The following is a 26,220-nucleotide window of genomic DNA, read 5'->3' as shown; positions in this document are numbered from 1 at the left end:
AGGTGAGGTTTGCTCTTTGGAATCTGGTTATTTGTATTTTCTCCAAAGCTGTGTTAGGCAGGTCAAGGGCAAAAAAAAAAAAAAAAAAAGGACCTGTAAACAATGTTGTCGCAAGTATTCCTCCGATTATGTAGTAGGTACTACGATCTCCAAAATAACTGAGCAGAATTTTGTGATTGGTATCTTTTTCTGAAGGACATGTATTATGGGATCTATCCTTTATGGTGGTATCAGAAGATTGGTGACTTTGAATAGTTTTGGGGAGAATGCGAGCACGACCATTTCTCATTGTTGAAACAAAACCAGGAGAAACATTTCAGGCACTGGGGTGTTGGGTCCAACGCCGGTTTGGAACTGAAGGCCAGAGCTCTCTGACAGAACAGCAATGCTTGGGGCCATTTTGCAGTTGTCATCCGTATCACATCCTATCTCTGTGATCCCAAAGCATAGCTAAAGCCCTGCCTAGGGGAGGCAGGGCAGCGAAGCCCTTCCTTAGGGCACCCTCACCTGAGCGCACACCCCGAGCCCCAGCGGCCATGAGGCGGGAAGGGTGACCCCCGCAGCGAAGAGGAGCCCGAGAAGGCCGGCATGCGGGACAGCGGCCCTCTCCTTCATTTCTGAAGCTGCTTACAGGGAGGGTCTCCCCGGGCACGCCGGGGGCGGGCAGCGCCCTGCCCCCCACCGGGCGGGAAGCGGGACGGAACATGGCGGGCCCCTCCACTCCCCACTTCCCCCGCCTTTCCCCCCGCTGCCGCGCATGCGCGGCAGGCGGCGCGGAGGCCGTATCCCTCCGCCGAGCCCCTTTTGTCGGGGATATTTGTGTAATAAGGTAATACCCGCACCCCACGGTAAGTGCCGGGCGCCCCCGGGGGCGCCGCCCGCGGGCGGGACCCGCCGCCTCACGGCCGAGCGCGGGCTGGCGGCGGGGCGGCGCGGCTCCCGGCGGAGCGGCGCCCCTCCCCTCCCGACGCCTGCCGTGTCCCTCCGCCAGGCGCAGCGGGGACTTTTGTGTGGGGCTTTTGGGCGCCGATGAGCGGCGGCCTCCAGCGCCCCTGGTTGTCGTGGCGGCGGCGGCGGCCGGGACGGCAGCACGGTAAGGCCCCCATCCCCGCGCCTCGTCTCTCCCTCACCCCCCTGGGCCGGCCAAGCTTTTCCAGGTCAGTCTGCGCCTTTGTATAGGGCCCTGTTACCGGATGTGGAAGTTGATCTCTTCGCTGGTAAAAAATAATTCCACTTCCCCCGGAACCCGGCGCCGCGGCTCCCTCTGCAGCGCCCAGCCCAGCCAGGATTTCCTGTTGGGGAGAGCGGGCGCGCTGGCCGGCCTTCCGGGGACCCCGCCGCGCGGGGGGCGCGGGCAGCGGCGGCGCCGGCCTGGGCCGCGGCGGCGGCCTGTGCGGCCCCGCGGGGCGCCGGGCGCGGCCTGTGGGGCAGGGCCTGCACCGGGGCCGGGGGCCGCCGGCGCGGCGGGGGGACGGGTGGCCACGAGTGCCCGCGGCGTGCCGCACGGACCCGGGGGAGCGCGGCGCGGCCCGCCCGGCGAGGGGCCCGGGCGCTGAGGGGCGGAACGGGGCCCGCCGTTTCCTCGGCGGGCGGCCCCGTCTCGGGCCTGGCGTGGGGCGGGCTGCCCATCGGTTCCTGTCACAGCCCGGGGCGGCTTTGCTGCGCGCCGGAGCTTGGCGCCAAAGGTGCCCCGAGGGGAGCGCTTCCCGCCGCTGCAGCCTCCCGCCCCGCAGTCTGTAACTCTTGCCTCGGACTCTCAATAAAGCGTACGATGGGAGCACAAACGTGGGCTGAGATGTGGTGGTTCGGAGTGTTTTTCTTTACTCTCCTGGTAGCCAAAGTAGCTTCAGCTGGTGAGGCTCTGTTTGATAGCACGTCGGTGAAATCCCCATTGAGTTTTTAGCTTAAAGCAGTTTTACGTTGTCCTTTCACGTGCTTACTAAGGTAGCTTTTATCTAATAGTAAATGCTGCATATTAGCGTTGAATGTGCTAGAAGTGAATGCACACTTTGGCGTGCTATAATGGTTTTCTTCCAATTACTCATTACTTCCCAAGTATTAGTAAGGCTAAGCAGTTTGGCTGAAGTGTGTATGCATGTAGAAGTACTTGTAAGGGTGCACAAATCTGTGTAAGGTTAGGGGCACACAATGCAGATCAGCATATGCTAGGTGTAGGCTCTTGTTTGTTGTCCACTTTCTTTGATGAAAACTGTTTTCTAGGGGTGTGGGTTTTTTTGTTTTGGACCTGTGTGCTAGAAAGAAACTGTTAAGGAAGTTTCCTCATAATAGAACAGACGTTCTAATTAGAGAGGCTGGTGATTTTTGTTTGAGGATATTTTCAAGTTTCCATTAATCTGAGACATACTCTTAAGACTGTAGAACAGTTAGTTCAAAGGCTACAGAACAAGCCCTTAAGATTCTTCATGTCAGTCACAGCTGCCATAACATCTTTTTGGTATCCAGTGCCAAACTTGTCTGTGAAAGCTTTGTAGCTTCTTGGCAGTGCCAACCCAAATCTTGGTTGGTGCCAATGGTTCACCCTTGTTGCATAATAATATTTTTCAGTTGTTGCATTTTGTTGCAGATAACAGCCAGATCTGTGGTCTCATTTTTAAGGATGAGACTTTTCTACCATCTGCATTATTTAATAGAGTTATGCTGATGATTGTTGCTAATTTAAATTCATGTATAAACCTAGTTGGAGGACAGACCTGTGTAAATACAGGCTTGACTATCTTAACCACGAAGCTATTCAACCGTATGTTTGCTTTTCTGATCTTTCTTCTCAGATCAGATATTTTTCATGTGGTGCATACATAGTCCAACATGAAGGTCATGGTGCTGTGTAAACAAACTAGAGAGAATTTACTTACAAACACAACACAGACATAGAGGAAAGCTGAAAGCACTGGAACTAAAGCCCACTGCTGTTTATATATTAGTGTAATTTTAATTATCATAATAGAAGTGTGGCTATTCTAAGCCTGTGATATTTATATTAAGATTTGAAGTATGACATGAAATCATTGTCCAAATACATTTGGAAGGGTATCATTCAGTTAGGAAATAATACAAGAACTTTTTGAGTTTATCCCATGTGACTTGCTATAATCTCTATTAAATTATAAAATTAAGCCAAGGTTTTTAAGAGATGCTAGCACATGGAAATATGCCTGGGTTTAATGCAAACCTTCTGGTTCCTTTAAAAGTTACAAAACTGTAATTGAAATAAAAACTTTTTTGAAGAGTTTTTCAGAGTTCAAGTATTGTGCTATTATATCAGGATTAAAAGAAAAACCAAACCAAGTTGATCTTATTATTTCAATTCTAAAAATTATCAAAACTGTGTGCCTGATTAAAGATTTAAATAGTTATTGCTAACTATTTATACTCTACTTAAAAATATTTTTGACCTTGGTCTGGATAGGCATATACAATTAGTTGGAAATTGCTGTTCTAAATTTGTGGCGATACTGTGCAATGTTGGAATCAGTAGGATTGTAGCATTTCTGAAGATCAGGTCTGGGGAAGCAGGTCGATTTTTAAAATTATTTTTTTTGAAACAGTGGAAAGAAAAAGACATTCTGAAAAGGGCATTCTTTTTTCCAGACGTAACGGGTGTGAGTACGATTCTGCTGCCTGTCACTTCAGTAGGGAAGCCTGTTTAATTAGCATTTTATGGAACTTTGTCCTGGGTTTTTTTAGGAATGACTGCAAATCCTTGTCATAGTACGGTGTATGCTGAGTCCGTTTGTCTTCTGGTAAATTGGATTGGTGCAGTCCATGGTCTTCTAGTATAAGTGTGTGTCGCTCAGGAGCATGCCTTGGTACACTGGTGGCTGCAAGAGCTCCATGTTAGCAGGTGTCCTGTTGATTTTGACTGGCTGATGCTCACCGCTGCAGTGGTAGAAAGGGAATACAGGCTGGGTCCAAATCCTTGGGGCAGGATACCAGTGTGAAAGGTGCTACAATATTTTAAGCCAAACTTAATCTTCTTCCTTTAGGACAGCAGGCTCTGCTGCTTTGTTGTCTGTAGGCTGTGGTTTGGTACCCCAGACTTCCCAAGCCGCATGTTTTTCAGCTCCTTTGCCTCCCCACAGAGCCCATTTTACACACAGCTCCACCTAAGCTCCGGTGAAGGGCTGTTATATACCCTTCTGGTAACAACAGGTCGTTGAGAGTTACACAGAATGTATAAAAACCTAAATCATAAGATGGATACAAAAAAGCAGTATGATTTCCTATCGTTAGTACTATTAGTATGTAGTACCACCATTAGTAGGTAGTATTGCTATTACTTTTTGCTAGCACTAGTATTACTATTAGTAGTATTACTAGTGTGTAGTATTACTAGTAGTAAGTAGTATTACTATTACCAGAAGTAAAATAGCAATGATAATTTGATGTAAACTTTAATTACCGGTTCACTCTGGCATCTGGCTAATGATACTGTACGGAATGCACTGCAGTAATGAAATGTGGAAATTCAGGAGGTGGTTAATACAGAGAAGTCCAAACCCAGCAGAAGCTCTTCCCTATTCACTCTGTAGACAAAACCCTCTGTTCGCACAGTTGTGTAGGAGCTGTTAGAAGTCTGAAAACATACTCAGATTGGCGTAAGAATAAGTATAATAGTCTGAAGCCTTTATTTCAGAGCCAGTGATGTTTTTATTGTGTGAAAGAATCTCTTATTACCCAGCTGTTGTGCTAGCCAAGCTTGATGGAAATGACAGTTACTGAAGAGTACCCTCTAACACAGTTCAGCAGAGTTGTTCTGTAACACTGCACAGAGTAGCAGCAGTACATAACTAAGAGTGCTGCTTTGAAGTGGAAATATTATTTCAATTTTAAATACATTTTGTTGTGCTATGTGTAGAACTTTGCTTTTGATAGTATCACTGCTCTGTTGTAGTGTGACTAACTGATCTCAAGAGAGCAGCTGAAGAATTTTTCTGGAGAGGGAAGGAAGGGAAATTCTGACACTGCAGACACTTCTTGGTACATCCCAGTACTAGCAGTAGAAGAGTACAGGGGAAGTGTGGGGCATGTTATTACTAAAGGGCTTCCTGACCTTACAATACTGGTCCCTGGAATGGTCTGTCAAGTAGAAATCAGCTTTGGGTTGACTACTCTCAAGAAATTTTGTGAATGCTAGTATTTGTTGGTTAAAAGTGACTAACTGTGTGTGAGTCTTTTGGAAATGCTTCATCAGTTGCTGTTGTTAGTGCATTATTGATGTAGAATGTGATTTTTATTTTTGAGTTCATGTAAGTTTTTACTGTGTTTTAAACTTTCTTCCGCTAGATGGCCCAAGCATGCTTTCAAGTGTCCTATGAGAATGGAAACTTTTACTTCATTTCTGAAATTTGTGTCGTTTTTAACTGAAGTTAAAATTCTACATCATGAAACATGTAAACTTCTGTGAAGCTTTGTTCTTGTTTAAAATACAAACACTTCATATCAACCGAGAGAGTGTTGGTTAATATAAGTACTACATGTAGTGAAGGTTACATCGTGTATGATCTTCCCTGTCCCTCTTTTTTCCTTGATTAGAACACTTCTTATTGAGAGTAGTACAATGCTGTTTAGTTGTGCATTAAGAACTGATCTGTCACTCTGACAGCGTGCTCAACAGTAGTGGTTCAGAGAGACTCTGAAAAGGTGTTGATCTCAAGCTGAAGTTTGTCCCTAAGGTCTCCTGGGAGTGAGACTTGTATTTTGCAGTCCACCACAATTTAATTTTTTTGCTGCTTGATGTTGCAGTATAGGGTTTTGGTAACAACTTTGCAGTTTATTTCACCAGTATAGATGTGGCCAGTGGGTTCTGAATAGGTGTAGCTGTTAAATGTACAGATTGTAATTTAATTCATCTATTTTTGTTGTCTAACAGGCACCAAGTATAAGTTAAGTATAAGCTTATACAAAGAGGGCAGCTCTCACCATGAGGGTGGTTGGACACTGGAATGAGGCTGAAGTAGTGGGGTGTTCATTCACAGAGACATTCAAAACTCAACAGGACTGAGCCCTGCACAGCCTGTGCCTGTTGGGCCAGCTCTGACCAGGCTATTGAACTAGCTGACCTTGGGAGGTCCTGCCCAGCCTCAATTGTTCTGTAATTCTGAAAGGAGACTTAACTAGTTCCTTTTCTCTACTGGTGTTTAAAACAAAAATAAATACAAGGAAAATGAATTGGTGTCTTTCCAAATTAGTTCCTAACTTCGGTATTTTGCATTAAGTTCCAGCTTTTGTTTTGCTTGAGGACCTTGATGTGGTGGTGTTAAGACAACCAGAAAAAAGTGTGTGTGTCTGTGTGTGTTTTTCCTCTCTTTAAATTGCCCCCTGCCAAAAAAAGAAAGAGGGTGCCATATAACGAGAGCGCTATATTCCTTCATTTCACTGCTGCACTTGCCAAATGCCCTTTCTGTCCTATGATTTGTTTTATATTGTTAGTCCTAGTGTCTCCCTTTAACTGGGATAGTAGACTTTCTTATTCCTGTTTCTCTTTGTTCTTTTTCTTTATGGAAGAGAGTCAGCTGTTGTCCCTTCCTCTGCATCTGACTCTGTGCTCCTTTCTTCCTTCCTTTTTACATTGTCAGTATTTGTCCTGTCCTGCCACCTTCCTGCTCCTCTTCCCTTTTCTGCCTGGAGACAAATCAACATGTCCATGTGTACTAGAAGGATGTACATAAATGGAGTATTGTCTTGGTGAAGGGGATATTGCTGCCTGCAGTCAGTTCTGTAGACAAAGAGGTAATCTGCTTCAGTTCATGGCTCTACTGATACATGTTGGAGTCTGCATTTGCAGTATTTCCGTCTGCCTTTCTAATTTCTTCCAAAGTCAATAGCTTTCAGCTTGTTGAACATACCACACAGATTTTGACAGGTGTGGAGAACTTTCTAAATACATTGAGTTTGTGATAGAATTGTATTTTTAAGAAAAGAGGTAAAAAAATGATCCTATTGGGATTTCTTTCTGAACTGATCACCCTAACTTTGTGTAGGAAACTGGCTGCGTGGCCTTGCAACTGCTGTTATTAGTAATACAGGCTTAAATTTGCTTGTGACCAGAAACCAAACAGAGATGAAAGTTGTTCCATTCTTAGTGTCCTGGTAGCAGAAAACATAGCTATAGGACTAAAATGTTGATGATATATTTTGGTTAGTAGTGTGAGTTGTGGTTTAGTTCTAAATTTTCTTTTTACGGAACACATTTAATATCGAGTATGAAATAGAGTGGGTTTAAAAAGATGTTATACTAGGAAGTCTTTGATGCAGCAGGAACACAGATAGGTGTCATTTGTCTACGTATAGTTTTGTGTGCTCTGTATTATATGGAGGTCTTTTCCAACCTTAATGATTCTATGATTCTGTATGGAACCCTGAGTGCTGTAAAAGAGTGATTATCTAAAGATGATGTGAAAGTTTTTCAGCTAGTGTCTTGGTCATATCTCAATCAAAATTTTGCACTTAATGTGTTTTTAGTAACTCTAGACAGTTGAAGCAGGTAGTAGTGTTTGTTTTCAGGCAGATGTTTTAGTTCATATGTCTGATACAAATAGTATAATAATATATGCTTATTGCATCATTTTGTAGCTAGGAATTCAGCAATATTTTAGGATGAACAAAATGAAGTGGTAGTGATGGACGAGATCTCAGAAAGGTGTGTTTCATGTCTATCTAAGCATATTTACATAATGATACCTCTTAAATAGGTGTAGGCATTTTGGATAAGTGAATGTAGTGCCTTTGGGCGTGTGACAGCAGCCATGAAGTAGTACCATTTGAAAGCTGGACAAAGCTGCAGCAGGTAGCGGTATCAGGTGAGAGCTTCTAAACCACTTTCTGATATAAGAAATGTGCATCCCATTCAGATCAAATCTAGTTTGATATAACTTTGCAGCTGCTATGGTTACAGCACTATAATATTGAAGTCTTCACCCCAGTGTCAGTTCTGTTTGGCTGACAAAAGTAAGTCTAAAATCAAGCTGTTTATTGCAATCAATAAAGCTTGTTCCCATGGCTAAAATATAAACTCCAGTTTTTGAACTTTTCAGAGTCATTCAGAAATAATAATTTTAAAAAATGACAGTGGCATTTGTGTACTTATAATAGTATTAATGTTGTTATTTTTTCTTTATATTCCTTTATGTACTTCACTAGATGTCACTAGTAGATTTGGGAAAGAAACTTCTAGAAGCTGCACGAGCAGGTCAAGATGATGAAGTTCGCATTTTGATGGCAAATGGAGCACCTTTTACCACAGATTGGGTAATGAAAACTTTTGCAGTGTTTGGTAAATCGTCTTACTTTTCTCACCTGAAGAAATAGGATTATTACAATTAAGCATTCATATTTCAAGGCTTGGGAGTGTCATCTTGGAATTCTGCAGTCACGTCAGCTAATGTCTAATTTAAAATTAAAATTGTCTGTTTCTTCATATGACCTCTTACTGATTTTAGTAACAAACTGTGAATGAGCTTGTTCTGGTGGCTTTGAGGATGATCTTTGGAATAGTTAATGGGAGAAAGCATCAGTCATCCTTCTTGTTATTGTGTTTATGCATTTAGGATAGTAAAAGGTCTGAATTAAGAAAGCAGTCCTGACTACCTAATATGTGCAGCTGAGAGTTCCCTGATATAGGGGCTCTGGGTTGTCTTTTGGAGGTGCCTGTTTTTGAACAGGTTGTATAGGGAGGTCATGTACGTAAAATTCTAGGTTATCTACAAGCCTGTAAGAGCCTTAATCTACTTGGTGACATAACTTTCAAGTTGTCTCTGTTTTGAGCAGGAGATTGGACTTAAATGACTTCCAGAGGTCCCTTCCACTGTTGGTATGGTGTGTTGATCAACACTAAAAATGGGGTTAGGCCCCTTGAAACATCACACCTCAAAAAGACAGCAAAAACATGCACAGACATTTAAACTTACACACACACACACTGCCCCCCACCCCTTCATACTTTGTAAAAGCTGTGACAGGTTCTTTCCTTAAGACTGGAAGGGAAAATTATTTTGAAGTGGTGGCCTGACACCCAAGTTTGATAGCCCCAGAATAAGAAATACATCATCCTGACATCTGTTAAAACTCCACACTTTGCATTACATTACAGTTGGGAACATCTCCACTTCATCTAGCAGCACAGTATGGACACTACTCAACAACAGAAGTGTTGCTGCGAGCAGGTGTAAGTCGGGATGCCAGAACCAAAGTGGACAGAACTCCATTACACATGGCAGCATCAGAAGGCCATGCCAGCATAGTTGAAGTTTTACTTAAGGTAAAGACTGCTGAAACAAGTTCTGAGGTGGGGATATTACAGTGGTTTATGATAAAATATTTGCAATTTCCTTTTAGTCATAAAATCAACATTGAAAAGGTATGAATATTTATATTGTGTGCATTGGGTACTTTGTTTTCCTGTTAAACTGTAATTTATTTTAGCATTAAAGTCGTCATGATTTCAGGTGATTTACTTATTGCCATTTCAAAATAAGACTATTTTGTAATTTGACATTGTGTGAGTAACAACTTTTAGAACCAAGACACGTTATGTTTTAGGGAGTATTTAATCATTTGAGGTAAATGATGTATTCGGTAGTTAGATTGAAGTACTTTTAATAAATCTGTAAATGTAAGATAACAGGACATTACTGCTGGAGAAAGACAGTTTGGGGCTTCCTTCGGTGACCAGCATTATTTATTTCAGATACTTCTAATGACATAGTTCATGCAATGATTTTGTTTGTAGCACGGTGCTGATGTTAATGCGAAGGACATGCTCAAAATGACTGCGCTTCACTGGGCTACCGAACATAACCACCAAGAAGTTGTAGAACTCTTAATAAAGTACGGAGCAGATGTTCACGCTCAGAGTAAATTTTGCAAAACGGCATTAGATATTGCAGTAGATAATGGAAATGAAGATCTTGCAGAAATATTACAGGTAACTTTTGAATCATGACATTCAGAGAGCTTACAGCAAAGTACTTGTTTACACACAGGATAAACTAAGCTTTTACTACAGTAGGTGTGAGACCATGTATTGACTGATAATGCTAAACTCCGGTCTAGTTTGTGACATGGAAGTGGGATTAATGTTAGTAAATATTAGTTGGCTGAAGAGCGCTTTCACCACCTACAAAGTCAAGGATAAATATCCTTTATTTTCTGAAATTTGAGTGTTGTAGTACACAGAACTAGGTGGAGTCTTCACAAGCAAGGTGTAAAACTTAAAACATATTGGCAGAATAGGGAGTTGACTTTACTGCAGTATTCGGTTAGCTCATATATGAATATTAATTTTCTAACAGTTGGAGTTGAGGAGAGGGGAGAAGAGATGGCATTTTCTCCAGAATTAGAAAAACTAGGATTGAATTGTTGGATAAGTGATTGGGTTGGGATTATAATAGATACTTTCTTGAAAATGTGTGCTTACTGTTCAATAGTGTTCTTAAAGGCAAATTAAGTGCTAAGCGTTATTGAGAAAAGAATAGAAAGCAAATGAAAAATACCATTATGCCGCTGTATAAATCTGTTGTTCCTGTACATCTTGAACTGTATGAACTTCTGGTCTCTTCCCTTAGCCTCCTCTTCATTGCAGAAAGGACATAGTAAGTAAAAGTCAATAATAATTCAAAGGAAGACAAAAAGAAGAATGCCATCCACAATTCGTGGTGATTACTAAGCTGTAAGAGCCCGTTTTCATGGCATATAGCTGCCAGGCACGGCAGTCGTGGCTCTTCAGGCCTCTATTATAGACACTTGAGCTTACACATCTACAAAAGGGCCTTGTCTTTATATGATCATCTTTGCTTACAATAAATGGTAAGGAGAAGTAGTTGTGTGTCATTTTTCACTTCAACAGACATTTTAGATTTCAGCCAAAAAGGGTTTCTGATGTCACATCTTGTGCTTTGTGTAAATACATGACGTGTGTATATTGCGTTACAAGGGAGATTCTCTCTGTTAGAGTGGAATGTGCAATAATTCTAGTTCTTACAAGGTAAATAACTTCTTTATACCTACAGCTGGAATGATATTATTACCTTTGTCTCCTAGATTGCAATGCAGAACCAAATCAATACGAATCCAGAAAGTCCGGACACTGTGACGATACATGCAGCAACACCGCAGTTCATCATCGGACCTGGAGGGGTGGTGAACCTAACAGGTCTGGTATCTTCTGCAAATACATCAAATGGAACAGGTATTTAGAAGCCTATAGGATAGCTACTGGGATTTTATACTTTAATAGGTTTTCACCTTTTAGTGAAAAGGCTTGAGGAAAAACAGTGGTAAGAACAGAGAAGTTACCATGTTCCTCTTCAGTTTTTTTAATGTGCCTAAATATCTAGGTACTTAAAACAACAGTCTTCATGGAGATAAATTATCAGAAGTTGTATTTGCTTAACAAACTTGCCTTCAGAATAGCACTTTGGTTTAGCAGAATGTTGCTGAGAACAGTATGTGTGTTAAAAGCTTCAATGCAATAATAAAAAAAGGACTTCACTGGTTTTAAATTTATGACCTAACTTCTTTTTTTTTATCCTACTAGATGAAACAGGCGTGTCTGCTGTACAGTTTGGAAATTCATCGACATCAGTATTAGCCACACTGGCAGCTTTAGCAGAAGCATCAGCTCCACTGTCTAATTCTTCAGAAACACCAGGTTAGAAAGTGAAGTCATTTAACCTCATTTAATAAACTAGAAGTACATAATTGGCGCTTTTGGAGATACAGTTAATACAGAAATGGGACTACAATCTTCCTTTTTTCAGTGTGAACAAAATTTTTCCTTTACTTTTACCTGGAAGGTTGCTAGATTTGGATGTACAATTCTTTCTTAATAAGATTTCTGACCACAACTGGTATTTCTGCGCCTAATGTGAGTAGCATTCATCTTGCTGAGAGCAAGCATAATTCAGGTGATTGAATTCACGTCTTTGTCTACCTACAGTCTAGTTGCATTAGGTGGGAGAATGTTTGTACGATTCTTTGAATGCTTCTTTCTGTTAAATATTGGGAAATGGCCCCCAATGTTGCGTGCAGTCACTTTGTTGGCAGTTTTCTTCACCTTTCACCCTAAAGGCACAATAATATTTGATGATATTAATGTGCAGTTTGCCCGTTAGAATGTATGTGGGTCTTCTTTTCAACATTGAGGCATTCTACTTGCATTTATAACAATATGTAGTGATTAGTATGTCCCGCTCAGGCTGGTACGCTGTCATGGCACTTCAGGTAAACGTAAGCCTAGCAACTTTGGTCAAGGTTTCATACTCCGCAAGTTGCCCTGGATATCTTTCTCCATTCTTCCTGAATAATGTGGTGCTTGCTTTGTGTACTTTTTCACTTTTGTTCATTACAACATGCCAAAGTGAAGAAAGAAATGGCACTTAGGAGTCTTATAATCAAAGCTCTGTAGATTACATCATCCTTAAGGACGCAGTTTTCACTGAAAATAGAAGAGAAGTGTATTCTCATACTTGCTGGCGTGACAGCTGCATCCCAACACATACCTGAATTTTCATTTCTAAGTATTCTGAAGTCCTGCAGGATTTCTTCTTAATACAGCTCTTTTCTTCTACTTCTCAAAGCAGTACCTAATTACAGCTCTGCTATTCTATGGAATTTAAATATTGCATGATTCAAAACCAGAATGCAGTGCCTTTCATTACAGAAGAAGCTGCTGATGTTTTCAATAAACTAATAAATTTCAATGACACTCAGACCTAATTGTAGGAGAGAGAAACTCGAGAAGGAATTGCATGGGATTACAGGCCATTAAATGTGTATCCAGGACTCAGTAGTAGATAGACTTGGGTAACTAACAGTATTCTCATGTTTCCTGGCCCTACCCTTGCAGTGGTGCAGTGCAACCTACATTACATTCAGTTTACATTCAGTAAACCACTGAAGATAAAAATTACCTGAGAGGAGGCAGGAGATGACAGGCCAGAAGGAATAGGCTTGAAGTCTTGATGCAGTAGCTTCCCACCTTCAGTAACACAGTGTGCATCATACCTAACCCTCCTGTTTATTTCAGTTTTAATGCTTTGATTTTTATGCAGGTGTATGGGCAATCTTGCAGACTCGTACTGTCTGGAAAGTATTTCCTGGGTTCTTACTGCTTCAATAGTTTATAAAGTGTAAAGAATACAAAAGCAGCTTTTTGTCACCTGTGCAACAGCAGTATGTGTCTTCAAGGAAAAAAAAAAAGAAAAATAGCAACAACAAAAACAAATCCTTCTCTTTGTGCTCATCTTGTAAAAGATCCGTTTATGAATACTTTAAAAAATATAGGATTGAGAATTCTGGTTTTGGCTCTTACCTTGTATTTAGCCTCCTGTGTTTAGGACTGTATAAACTTGGACAAAGCACTTAGGTTCTGCCTTTTATGTTGTTTCTATTTTTCTCCTCTTTCCAAGCCAACTTTATGCTGATCTCTTCCCCCTAGTTCCTCATGTCGTGCAGTTAAAAACACATCATTTTTGTAAAACCAAAGAAAGAAAGGTGCTTCTCGCTGGAGCTGAATAGAATCATGGTGGTGTTTGTTGTTTTTTTTTTTAATTTTACTCAAATGAAGCATATATGAGAACATGAATGTTACTACAAATGTGTTGCATAATATACGTATGGAACTTAGTTGGATTAGAGAAAAATCTGGTTTAAGATGTGTATTTGGAGTGCAGTATTTGGTGTGCTTATGTTGGAATTAGGCATATGTCTTACTGCATGTGCAGGTGTTCTCTCCCTGTGCATACACTGCAGGAGAAAATAATGCACATTAATACAGAAATTATTGAAAATAATAGTGCTACTGTTTTAAATGACTTCGGCTTTCCCTTGGCATATGAAGTAGTGTGGTAACTAGTGATTATATGGATATAGATACAGGAGAGCAAGGGAGGAATAAGGACTGTGTTTATGGGGATGTCTTTCTTTTACATAAAATAACTTCTTTTTAGACAAAATCTCCATTTTTCTTTCAAGGTCTGAAGAAGACCTAATAATGTTTCCTTCCAGAACTAAAAGCCCAATGTTGAGTTTGAAACTGAAAGATCAGAGCTGTTGGCCACAGCAGCTAGTATTGGCACTTGCAACTTGGAATTTTTGGTGACAGTATTCTTTCTTACTGCTGAGCCTGTACTTGGAAGCCAAATCAAGTTCAGTACAACACCAGTTATTCATGTAGGACTTACTGTTTTGGTTTACTGAACAAACGCTGTATGAATATTTAAGCAGTGCTGTAGGACAGTAATCTCTAAACATAAAGATCTTCAGAAGGCAATGACTACAGTCATTATTTCAACTACAGAGTGATTTTTTGTGTGTGTGTTACATTGTAATTAACTTAAAAGGTGAAAGCTTCAGGGTTTTATCTAACTTCTTTCATCTTGAGCATCACAACACAGTCTATAGGGTTTTAATTTAATCTCTGTAGATAGAAAGCACTCTAATGTCTGTTATTTAAATCAAAGGCTTTGCTTTTACCCTGACAAATTGAGAATAATACATAGTGTGCTTGAAATTCTTTGATTGTGCTACTAGTGATCTTGCCCTTTGTCTTAGTAGCTTGTTGCTTTAAAAAAAAAGGGGGGGGGCAGTATTGCAAGACCCCAGTTACAGTATATAGTGCAAGCTGTGGTATGTGTCATAGTTCTGAATGCAGTCTTTCCCTTATCTTACCTTGACTTATAGATGTAGTATAGAACTGTGAGAGTTTGCTGCTGTATACTGATAATCAAATAATGAATTTGAAATACTTAATCGAGCTGGGACCTTTTTATTTTTACTTTTACCTAAAAATTGTATACATACAATGTTTATTTTACTTTTTTAGCTTTATCTTTCTCTTTTGAAGGTATAAAAATGTCAAATCTGCAGAACTTTTCCTTTAGTTCAGTTTCATACTTTGTATAATAAATGAAGTTGTGGTTGTGTTTGAAGTACCTATGTAGTACAGACAAAACTTTAAGATTCTCTAGAGGTCCTTCAGTCTGTTACTGTCCTGAAGACCATTATGGTAAGCAGAGAAATCAGGGCTGGGTCCTGAGGTACACCTGGCAAGGTACTGGTTGAGGAGTAGTTTCAAACTAATATTTCAAGTTTAAGGGGTTTTTTTTGTTTTGTTGTTAGTGTAACTTAGTCCAGCTTGTGTACAATGGAAAAGTTATTTGTGTTCTTGAAAACAACTCTTGTTCTTGCTGCCATGTTAACACTGAACCCAAAGTACCAGTTTTAAGTGGAGTGTTAGGACACATGCTAAATAAAAGAATTATTATATTGAGCAAGGTAAGCGAGGACAGAGTTGCATGTATATTTCAAAACGTTAGTGCTTTACGTTGACCTGGTGAAAGATTTCTATTTACAATATAATATGTAGTAATGCGTTAATTGGTGGGGTGGAGGGGATCAGATTTTAAAAGGCACGGAAGACATTTTTTTTCTCAGCTGTACCAAAATGCATTTGAAATCATAAAGCTTAATTTATAAATTGACTTAATTCCTTTACTAATCTGTTGATAGTTGTGGCCACAGAAGAGGTTGTGACTGCAGAATCTGTGGATGGTGCTATTCAGCAAGTTGTCAGTTCTGGAGGTCAGCAAGTTATTACTATAGTTACAGACGGCATTCAGCTTGGTAATCTGCATTCGATTCCAACCAGTGGAATAGGGCAACCAATCATTGTGACTATGCCAGATGGACAGCAAGGTGAGTGGAAACACGGGCGGTTCGAGCTTGAGGAACTATTTTAGCTATAATAATAAATTGTTAGGCGCAAATAGTGTGGGCAGTTTTGTGTAATTATCAATTTAAATACCTTTGAATTCTTATACTGCAAAAGGCTCAGACGTGAGCCACTGCAGTTCAGTGAGTTACACATGTCAGCTGAGTCTCTGCATTAGGAGAAAGAATGGAAGAATTATTAAACTGTATGGAAGAGAAATGGAACATTTAAAGGAAAAGTGATAACGACTTGCTTTGCCTTCAGTAAGCTTGATTCTTGCATTCTTGTTATGAAAACTAGGAGATGGAGTAAAACAAAAGACTTCTTCCAATATTTATGCTGAAGCCCTGTTGGAAAAATTGCAGGGAAGTGAGCCTGGATTTAGAAATGGTATGCACAAAACAAGCTGTGCAAATCGCATGGAGTGTGTTCTTAACAGAACAAAAGCCAACTATTATGATTGAGGTTTTAGAAGAGCAGTGACAGAACCAGTGAAGCCAGGGTGATGGAAATTGTCCTGTTGTGCCATATGTACTTTGTGGAAGCTGCTAGTGTAATAAGTGTTCTTTTGTGACGTGTCTGTGTTTTGGGTGGTTTGTTCTAAAGGTGGTCTGCCACTTCTAGGCAAAAATGATTCCTCCTCTGGTTTCTTCATGAGGACTCCCAGTGTGGAGCTTGGAGAGTTGCACACTGGAGACAAATGATTTGGTTCACAGTACTGAACACGTAGAGCTAGTTATCAAAAAGCATGAATGTGTGTAGGTAGTAATTGAAGTGACAGTCACAATACTATTTGCCAGATGGTTGCATGAGTAAATTAGAGTATGAATTCCTTTAGATCTCCAATTTTTTTTCCTCCAAGGTTAATAAGTACTGGATTTTCAGATTACCTAAGCTGTTCTAATTAGTTAAAATCAAAAGCCAGTTTTGTGTTTAGTATTTGTTTAAGAACCATTTTAAAGGAGATGGTCTGCTATATAAATTACAGATTTGACAGACTGGTAACTGCTGCAGTTCACTTCCACATCTGTTTACTGTGGCAAATGGCAATGATACTCCAGAGTGACAGCTAACTATTGTAGACCTCGGCACCAAAGAATTTTAAAATGCTTTAGTAGCATACAAACAGCTAAAGTTTTTAGTTAATTTTCCCTGTACAGACTTTATAAATAGTCATGTTTTCATAGGGGAAAGCCTTTGCATTTTATTGCTGTTAATAAAATTACTTAATTATATGAATTATATATAGCGCAAATATTGTTTGAAGTAAATGTATTTTTATGTACAAATATGTTTTCAGTATTAACAGTTCCAGCAACAGACATTGCTGAAGAAACTGTGATAAGCGAAGAACCGCCAGTGAAGAGACAGTGCATTGAGATTGTTGAAAATCGTATGGAGTCTGCAGAAATAGAAGTAAGGAGTCTATTACATGATATGTGTTAACCAGAGTGTTCAGCACTGAGTGTCTGGTTGTGGTTTTCTGTGTTGTTCTAGAGTTTAATTTCTGTGTTACCACAGAATGAAGTGTGTGAAGCAATAACTTGCTCAGTCTCCCATGTTACTGCAATTCATCTTTTATGAAGTTGTTGTAAAAAAAAAAGAATATAGGAGGGCTTTTTGCTTCATCCTCTGGTTGTGCACATAAATGTGGCACTTATTTAAGTATTTGAAAACTTCTGTTTTTTCTTTAAGATCACTAGCTAGTTTTTAAAACTGAGTACTGATATATTATCAAGTAACCTGACTCTTTCCGCTAGCAGTGAATCAGAGTACTGTATCCTCATCTTTCTGTTATGACCACATGCTTGTCCTGATTGTAAGATCATATTTTTAGCAAGGCTTCCTTTCCATTCGTGATATCTAGATAACTGTTAATGGAAATGTGAAACAGTAAGATTCTGTTTGTCAATTTTTATCTGTCTTTTTTTTTTTTCTTTTTAATTCTGGAACAGTTTGCTATTATACATCTCTGCACTATCCTGGGTTTGTTTGTTTATTTATTTAAATTGTAGGGCAGAAAACCTAACAGCATTCAGAGAGCTTTTGTTTTTATATATGACAAATACATGTAGCTGTCCAATTTAAAATCATAGCTTTTTGTTACATTAGCCACAATAGGTCAACCATCTCATTCCTTCTTCTGTTACTTCTAACTGTGCTGACCAGTTTTGGTCAAAAGTTTGCAAAAACTGCTCTCTGCCTTGACTAGGATGTACATTCTCATTTTGTCAACTCCATATTTCATCTATCAAAGGTTGTGTTCTCCAACTTCTGTTCATATTATCAAATTGTGCCTAATTGAATACTTTTTCTTGTACAGTATGTGCTGTAAATGTTATCCATGTCTAATAACAATAATTACCACCTATCATCACTTGCTTTCCCTGCCCTAAGTTGTCACATCAAATACTCTCGGACTTTGCAGCTTTGTGGTCATTACAGATTATCATGACAGTTGAAATTTTCTTGCTGCATTTAAAAAATGTATGACTGTTACAATAAAAACATTTCTTTTGTTCACACTTTTAAACATCTGCCTGAATTATTCCTAAAAGAAATTACGTTTCCTTAAGTATTTTAATAATTCTGTTAGGAAAAGGGAAAAAAATATCTAGATTGGTTAAGGAATAAATTGACCTGTTCCGAACAACAGATACTTGGTATAACAGTACAAACAATTCTTTCAAGGGGACTACCAGTTTCAATTATATATTTTAAACACATTTCTCAAATATCAAAAGTTGGTTTAAATGAGTTGCTTTATCTGTTACCTTTAAGTGCAAGTTTTGATGCCTGACTTTGTCCCTGCCTGTACAACTGGAAGTGCACATGCAGACCTCTGCCTCTGCGTGGAGGCCAGTTGACTTCAGGAACCTTATTGTGGTTCACAGCGGTATGGTGCTACCTCCCATTGGTAACAGGGACATCAAAGAAGTGGACATAAAGTTAGTTCACTTCGGACTTCATTATCATAGAAGGTGGTAGCTACTTGAATTTGGAGGGAGTGGGATCCCTCCACTCATGAAAATATTTTTTTTAATGTAGAAAACCTTTTATTGTTTGGTTTCTTTGCCTCACTGGTGATGCATTCCTTTATTTCATTATAAAGTGTTGATTGAAGGCTAAGAGTGCTTTCTTCAGCTGTTCTAAATTCACAGTGTATGAACAGTTAACTGTAGTTTGAAAGTCCTTAAGTTGAATATCCTCCCATTCATGTGAGGTGACAAACTTTCCTGTGAGAGTACTGTGAATGACTAAGCTGTAGTGATGTCTTGATTTTATTCTTTTGGGTCTGTTAGGTTCCAACATTTTGGCGCATTTGAACAGTGATAGCAGTTTTCCTAAACAGTTTGGTATTTCGGACAAAGGATGGCAGCAAAAAAACTTGTCACACAGATACTGTTTCTCATTTTCATGCATTAATTCATTAAAGTGATTTTTATTTTCATTTGTGAATTTGACTGTCTCCCATGTTGCATGATTGAGGGTGATGTGTAGTAGAACGAGGACAATCATGTCATTAATTCACTAATATAATTTAAAATCATGTTTTTGATTTTTAGTTTAATGTCTCTGCTTTTTCTGTTGTTAAAAAGAATGCTTGGTTTAATTACTTTAGTTATGGGTGTCCCTGTTGTCAATATATAGACTGTTAAGAAAAGTTACATGTGATTAAGAAAATTCTCCTGATAAAATAGGAGATTCCTTAAGAGCATTCAGGATCCTCTAATCTGATTTTTAGCTGGATAGGTTTTTATAATGATACAAAAGGACTTCAGATAATTAGAACACTTTCAGATGTGTTCTAAAGAATGCCCTAAGAACACTTTCTGGATCTGATGAAACTAATAGACCATATAGAGTCCTCCTAGATGTCAAAGTTAAGGAACCAGTTTTCACTGTTCAGTCCACTGTAGATCTGCCTTGCTCCTCCAGAAACATTGGTTTCTTTCCACTGCCTAGTTAGATGGTATACTTGGCCTTAATTTCTTAACTCAGGCTGTTCACGTTAGGACTATGTCTAAAAACTACACCTGTTAGTTGCTGGACTAATCTACATGCTTTGAATTGCTAGTCTGCCTGGTGGATGCTGGTTTCATCTTGTCTCTGCCACTGACCCTTTTTTTACCCTTTTTTTTCTGTCCCTTCCTTAATGTGCTGTACTCCTTACGGGTACATGGCTCTATTTCTTTCTTCTGTAGGAAATACTCATCAGATGTGGTCTGAGAACCTCTCCATCCCCAAGTGTTTGCAGTCTGCACATGCTCCATAGTAGTGATAGCACCTTGCTTTTTGTAATGCATCACAGAACCCCTGGCCAGTGAGTTACTGGTGGTTCTTATTCTTCTGCAGCCCAGTAGATAGAGCAGCTTTGCTTCTTGCCAGTAGTGGATTTCTGACCTTTTTTTATGTGACAAATTTATGAGATAGGTAATGCCCAGCTCAGTATATCCCAGAACTGAGTACCCTCAGGAGGGAAGGTTTGCTTTCCATGTGTAGCAGGATCAACTGTTTTGACTGTTTCCCTGGGAATTGTCTTGTAGCTGTTTTCACCAACTTTCTACTCCAGAGGCTGTTTTATGTAAGATGTTGACTCCCCTTAAATGACATAGATAACTTACAGAAATAGCAGTGTATTTTGGTTGGACTGGTAATGGAACATTACTGGTGTATTTCAGATCCTTTGAGATGTAGGCTCTACCGTTCCTTTGGCATTCGTCAGTCTAGTTGCTGCATGGATTGGCCATTCATAAAGTTGCTTAAAAAGCAGAATTTACATTTTCAGAGGTGGAAGCTGAACTTCCTCTTCTAATAAGTAAGCAAGATCAGATGAGCTCTCATTTTATCAGCATATGCTCCAAATGAAGCAAACCCTAGCTAGCTTCCTCCAGTTCTTAAAGTCGTATGAAAAATCAGGTTACAATTAATGGAGTTTGTTCTGTTCTGCATTATAGCTAGTCTTTATAACCTGCTAATAATGTTTCTCCTTCACCTGTTGTTTTTGCTATACAGATGCTGCTGTTAGCAATGATCTGATCACGTATGTCATTATATTCCAGCACATTCAGCATAGCATGTGACTGCTAAATGTGACTGTGACAAGTACTGAGAGCAGCAGTAGCAAGTAGAAGGGAGGCAGAATATTTTCTATTTTCAGGCTCTGACCATGAAAATATGTGAGTGCATCAAAGAGGTGAAGAATAGGGATGCTTTTATGGGGATGTGGGGGGTGAAACTTCTAACAACTGTTCGAGGTATTAAATGTGAATGTGGTACTGAACTGCTGGGATGGGAACAGGGTGAAAAGGCAACTTATTTTCACTAGGCCTCAGTTTTTGGTAACAGTTTTGTTTTTCTGGGAGATAGCTTGTTTCTCTGACAACCTCCCTCCTGTGGCTACTTAACAACTACAGTGGAAAGAATGATTTGAAATCAAATACTACCTTACTCATAAAAGTATGATGTACTTTAATGAAAGGGTGTTTGGTTGAGGATCAAAACAAAACTATTTTCCAAGCAAATTGCTTTTTCAATTGGGCTTAGTGTAGCATCAAACAAAATGACAGTACCTACGTCACTAGAGATAGAAATAAGTTCTCCTTAGTTCCCAAGGCAGCTTCATAGGAAGTGGCATTTCCCTTATTATTTTGCTTGGAAACCATTTTGTAGCTGTCCCCAGCAAACTTGTACGCAGGATGGAGCCTTAAGTTACTCCTTTTGAACTGAAAATCTTACCTAGTTAAATGACTGTTAATTCCTAAAATATTGTGTCCTTAGGGGTGTAATTATACCTCTGGATTGCATAGTATCAATTGCTTCATTTAGAAACCAGTTAGGTTTCTAACCGGTTGGGTTAGTGGGCAGCTGTCACTTTCCAGTGCAAACTGGTTTTGGGTAACAGTGTTTCATTATACTGGCTGATCAGAAATACAACAGAAAGGGGCAATCCTGTTAGATTGAATTCCAATTAAAAAACATAACAAAGGGAATTGAATCCTTGGAGAAATGTTAATATATTCTGTTAGTATTTGACCGCCATGCTTCCGCTTTTTTATTTCACTCTCTTTCCATGAAGACTTGCTTGTATCTTTTCAGCTAAAGAAATTTGGTTTTACGCTTCAAACCTTATTGTGGGGAGTTGTCTGGTGCAATAGTTCATGTCTAATTTACACAGCAGCATTCATATAGGTTTGCCCGAGTCAGAACTGAACAGTTTCTACATGAACATATGAATCATAACACTTGAGCTGCATGTAAAGGAAAAATATTTGCTATTTTAACTTGTATTTGATACATATTTGACAAAATATTGCTGGTTCTGTTTCTAATAGGAAAGAGAAACTCTTCAGAAACAGCTGGATGAGGCAAACAGAGAAGCACAAAAATATCGTCAGCAGCTTCTAAAGAAAGAACAAGAAGCAGAGGCCTACCGGCAGAAGCTAGAGGCAATGAACCGCCTCCAGACTAATAAAGAAGCTGTTTAATAAAAAATGAACATACTGCAAAGCCTGTTACTTTTAAAAACTTGCAGTACAATCTTGAACTGTGCGCTATATAGGTACAGACACAGGATTACGTGATAGAGAAGATGCTACAAGTTGATAACTGGACTTAATGCCGTGAGCTCTGATGAATTTCTTGTAACATAAAAACTCTGAATTTAGAAATTGTGAAAAGTATTTAAAATGAAATACTGTAAATAGTTGTTTTTTTTACAGTTTCAAAATGAGTTGATAAATCTTTTTGAAGGGATCCAGAAACACGAGAAGCCAATGTTTTTGTGAAATTTTTGATTTTAGTATGAATCTAACTTCTGAAAAACAGAACAGTTTTAAGGGTGATGATGTTGATTTAAGCTGACAACTTAAAAATTAATTATGTGACAAAATGAATTAACAGTTACTTCTACATGGTGACAGCTTAAACTTCTCTGAGTAAGACATTTCCAGGTGGAAATCTTTGTACAGCTTTAAGTAGTTGTCTCAGATTCTCTGAAAACCATTTTTGGGGTTGGTTTTTTTTTTGTTCTGTTTTGGGGTTTTTTTTTGTATTTTAGGTGGTGAAATTTTTATATTTAATTTCAGATATATCCAAGTAGATTTACATGTATATGAAGCTAATATTTTTTAAACTTTTCAGTTTGTACATATGCTGCATGTTTTTATAATTTCTACACATACATCTTGCATAGGTATTTTTCAGCAAAGATGTGAAAAAATATGAGAAAAATGTTTAGCCTATAGGTCATTTGAGGTAAGCTAGCAGCCAGTTTTATTGTGGATGGTATATTTCTTGGAAGAATGTAATTTGTAATTGAAAAAATCTTAATTTACATATTAGAGGCAATTTAAAATTTGGTAGTGGAGACATTGAAACTTCATTTTGTGTGTCTTACAGTTTGCCTGTACAAACATTTTAAAGTTCATTAATGACTAGAAAAGAATGTCTCCACTGGAACACAAAGAGTAGTTCTTTTAGAATATTTCTATTGATCTCTTCCCCAATAGCCTTGAAATTACTTCAGTGATACATTTTTTTTTTCTACATGGATTTTTGCAATCAGACAAGTAATTTTTTATGTTGTAGTGATGCTCTTCTTACCTAGCATCATTGTTCTTCACTGTTAGACTGTTTTTTTGTCTGTGCAGTGATCTATTATGCTTAGGATTAATATAGCACGTTACATCTTCAGAGCATTTTAAAGAACCCTTACTGTACTGCCTGAGGCAGGTAAGTGAGTGGTGGTGTCTCAATTCTATAACTGGGTGTAAGTGCAACACAGGGAGTGTTAAATGACTGGCCCAAGACCACGTGAATCTGTGGTAAAACTGGGAATAGATCTCAGGAGTTGCTGGCTTCTAGTGCTGTGCTTAGACTGAGCTGCCTTAAGATCGTTCAGTGCTGTGTTACATTAAATTTTGAACTACTGTGCAGATTCCTTTTTTGTAAGATAAAACTCTTGTGCTTTGCTTTGTTGTTCCATGTTTCACTGCTTTTATGGAATTGTTTATATGAACTTAAGCAAAAAGTCTAGTTTACCTATACTGTACACAGAAGAATTACCCTTAAAACTGTACTCTGGCCTACTTTTTCTATTTTACAATTAAATATCTTTTCCACATATATATAGTGTATATATATAATTGTTTTGTATGCATATTAGAAGATCAAAGTTGTGCTGTGTTAGGCATTCAGAAAAATACGAAGAAACAGTTTTAGTCTTAGAATAGCCTTTGAAGGTAGGAGGGAGGAGTGGGGAAAGAATTGCATTATACAATACAAAAGAAAATCTTCCTTCTTCAAACTTCTGACTTGAGTTTATAGAATTGGCAGTTAGGGAAAAAATCCTAAATATCTTAATATTGGTATAAATTTGGCAAATTTGATCCCAATTGGTAGATTTGCCCCCAAAGTAACCAAAAGGTAATAAAAAAAATGGAAAATCTGTGGTGGTGGTTTTTAGAAAAATTGTTTTCAAGGATATAATCATGCTCAGCTGGTACTAGGACTCGAAGCAAGCCTTGAGCAGTGACTAACTGGGAATTGCTGTATTTCAGGGGTTTGGTTTTTTTTTTGAAACTATCCATTTTGTCACCAGTAAATGCAGGAACCAGTTAGTCAAGCTAAATGTGCTGTTTAGTCATTGTTCTGACTGAATTATTCTGTGATCAAAATAATGGTTGTGTCCTCACATCCCACAAACTTAACTACAGTTTAATCTCTGTGAACTCTTAATAACGATAAGAATTTCAGTGTTAGTCTGAGTAGTGATAGTGGTAATGTTCATGACCAAATGGAGGATTTCCCACGGTTTCGCTGGTACAGGCCTTTGTAGCAAACAATGAAAAGAACCTTTTCTATTAATTCTGCTTCCTGTGAGCAAATACTCTATTCCTCGTTGTCTGTAACAAAATTTTTCCAAGTGCAGGGTAGCTATAACAAAAATATATTTATCACCAGCAATATTTACCCTACCTGTAATTCATTATCACCTATTTTATTCTAGTTCCGAACAGGACCTGCTGTTTGTTCTCTTCTGCACAGAACAAGAAACCAACCTGATGAAACTATCACGTTTGAGCAAAGGCGTAGGGTATATGTCACATGGAATATTTATTGTGTAGTTTAGCTCTGAAAACATTATTAAAAGTATTGCTCCTTATTTGCTGTTCCAAATTGAAATCACAAATGTAATCTGCTACCAGCTTTTGTTGAACAGACGTCTGTATATTGCAGTAATGCATTAGTTACATGTAATGAGCTAGAATCACAGTTTTTGAGAACTCTCAGCTCTTTTTTGAGTAGATCTGTGCTTAGTGCCAGTCCCTTCTCACATTCTTTGCTCCCCTTTATGGTAGCATTTACAGTAAAGCCAAGAGAGGTTCATAAATTGATATTAAGTGTGTGGACAGCTTGTTATTTTTCTTTCCTAATGTTTCCAAAGAAATGTGAGATAAAGCAGATGAATATGCATTTAGTATGGGTTTTTTTCTGCACTTACTGCACTTCTTTCAATGCCTTTTTATCAGTTTTGTTTCAATTTCAGTATATTAATCTGATACGTGTGTATCAGAGCATCTTTGTCATATCTATGAAACGGTTCTTTCTCAAATATCTAATCGCAGCAGAAACTAGGAAGGGTTTTCACACTTTTCTGTAGAATGTACTCATGCTGTGGAGAAAGACTTAACTTTCTAGAATAATGAAAGGGTTTAGACTGCATTATAGTCCGTGAGGCAGAAAATCAAAGCTGCTCTGACAGTCAGTTCTTTTCTGTATGATGAGAACAGAGAAACTGCTGTTGTGTATGAGCCAAAGGGTCTGCCTAGGCTGGTGTCCTGTCTCCAGTGGGGCCAGCCCTAAGCAGGAGTGTAGGATATAGCAAAAATAGGGCAAGCATATATTGTGCTGTGTAATAACTTCTCTTTCTCGTGCTCAGTCCGTAAGTCTGACCTCTCTTCCCAGGGCTGCCTGGTATCAGTGTAGAGCAAGTGAGTTCCTTCTGACAAAGATAAGTGCTCAACCTTGAGTATAGTCTCAAAGGTCGTGCTGCCAGCAACGCCAGGATGTGTTTTCAAGTCCTAAAACTGTAACAAGGGGACTCCACGTGGCTGTTCTTCCAAACAGAACAATTTAGGTGGAGGACTTGGAGGAATTCTGGAGATACAAGGCCAAATCCCAGTGCTTATTTATATTGTATGTGAGAAAAGCAAGTGGGGGGGGGGTGGGGGGGGGAAGATGTCTTTTCCCAGCTCAGCAGTCTGGGGTGGTATCAATGGAGGAGCATCACTCTGCACTGTAACCTGGTCTGATCTGGAAGGTCAGGAAATCCACAAAGAGGATCATTGCTGCTTTGTATTGCAGTTCTGGAACTGGCAATAATTGTAACACCTTTCCTCTTAGCAGCAAGAGGCTGACAGCATAGGGACTGAAGACTTGTAGGGATGCAGTATACTCTCTTCTTGGGAAAACTCAGTCCTACAATT

At 39.1% G+C, this 26,220-nt stretch overlaps 1 protein-coding gene across 4 annotated transcripts; it reads left to right on the top strand.

The window, feature by feature from the left end:
* The first annotated feature begins 752 nt into the window (after nt 1–752).
* GABPB1 (GA binding protein transcription factor subunit beta 1) lies at nt 753–23,859 on the top strand. 4 transcript variants are annotated; one of them, XM_064456327.1, is made up of 9 exons: nt 753–829; nt 8,161–8,268; nt 9,110–9,277; nt 9,749–9,943; nt 11,059–11,206; nt 11,555–11,668; nt 15,529–15,714; nt 17,031–17,146; nt 22,066–23,859. In XM_064456327.1, exons 1-9 carry the CDS (start codon nt 758–760, stop codon nt 22,216–22,218), a joined length of 1,260 nt encoding a protein of 419 aa, XP_064312397.1. In that variant the 5' UTR covers nt 753–757; the 3' UTR covers nt 22,219–23,859. The 4 variants fall into 4 exon arrangements, with proteins under 4 accessions (XP_064312397.1, XP_064312398.1, XP_064312399.1 ...); XM_064456328.1 differs by having other exon boundaries at nt 757–829; nt 11,059–11,170; XM_064456329.1 differs by lacking the exon at nt 753–829 and adding an exon at nt 850–1,093.
* Nucleotides 23,860–26,220: the final 2,361 nt, after the last annotated feature.

This window comes from Phalacrocorax carbo, chromosome 7 (assembly GCF_963921805.1).
Source record: "Phalacrocorax carbo chromosome 7, bPhaCar2.1, whole genome shotgun sequence".
Lineage (NCBI taxonomy): Eukaryota > Metazoa > Chordata > Aves > Suliformes > Phalacrocoracidae > Phalacrocorax > Phalacrocorax carbo.
Note: the sequence above shows the minus strand (reverse complement) of the source record. Positions and strands in the feature narration are given on the sequence as shown.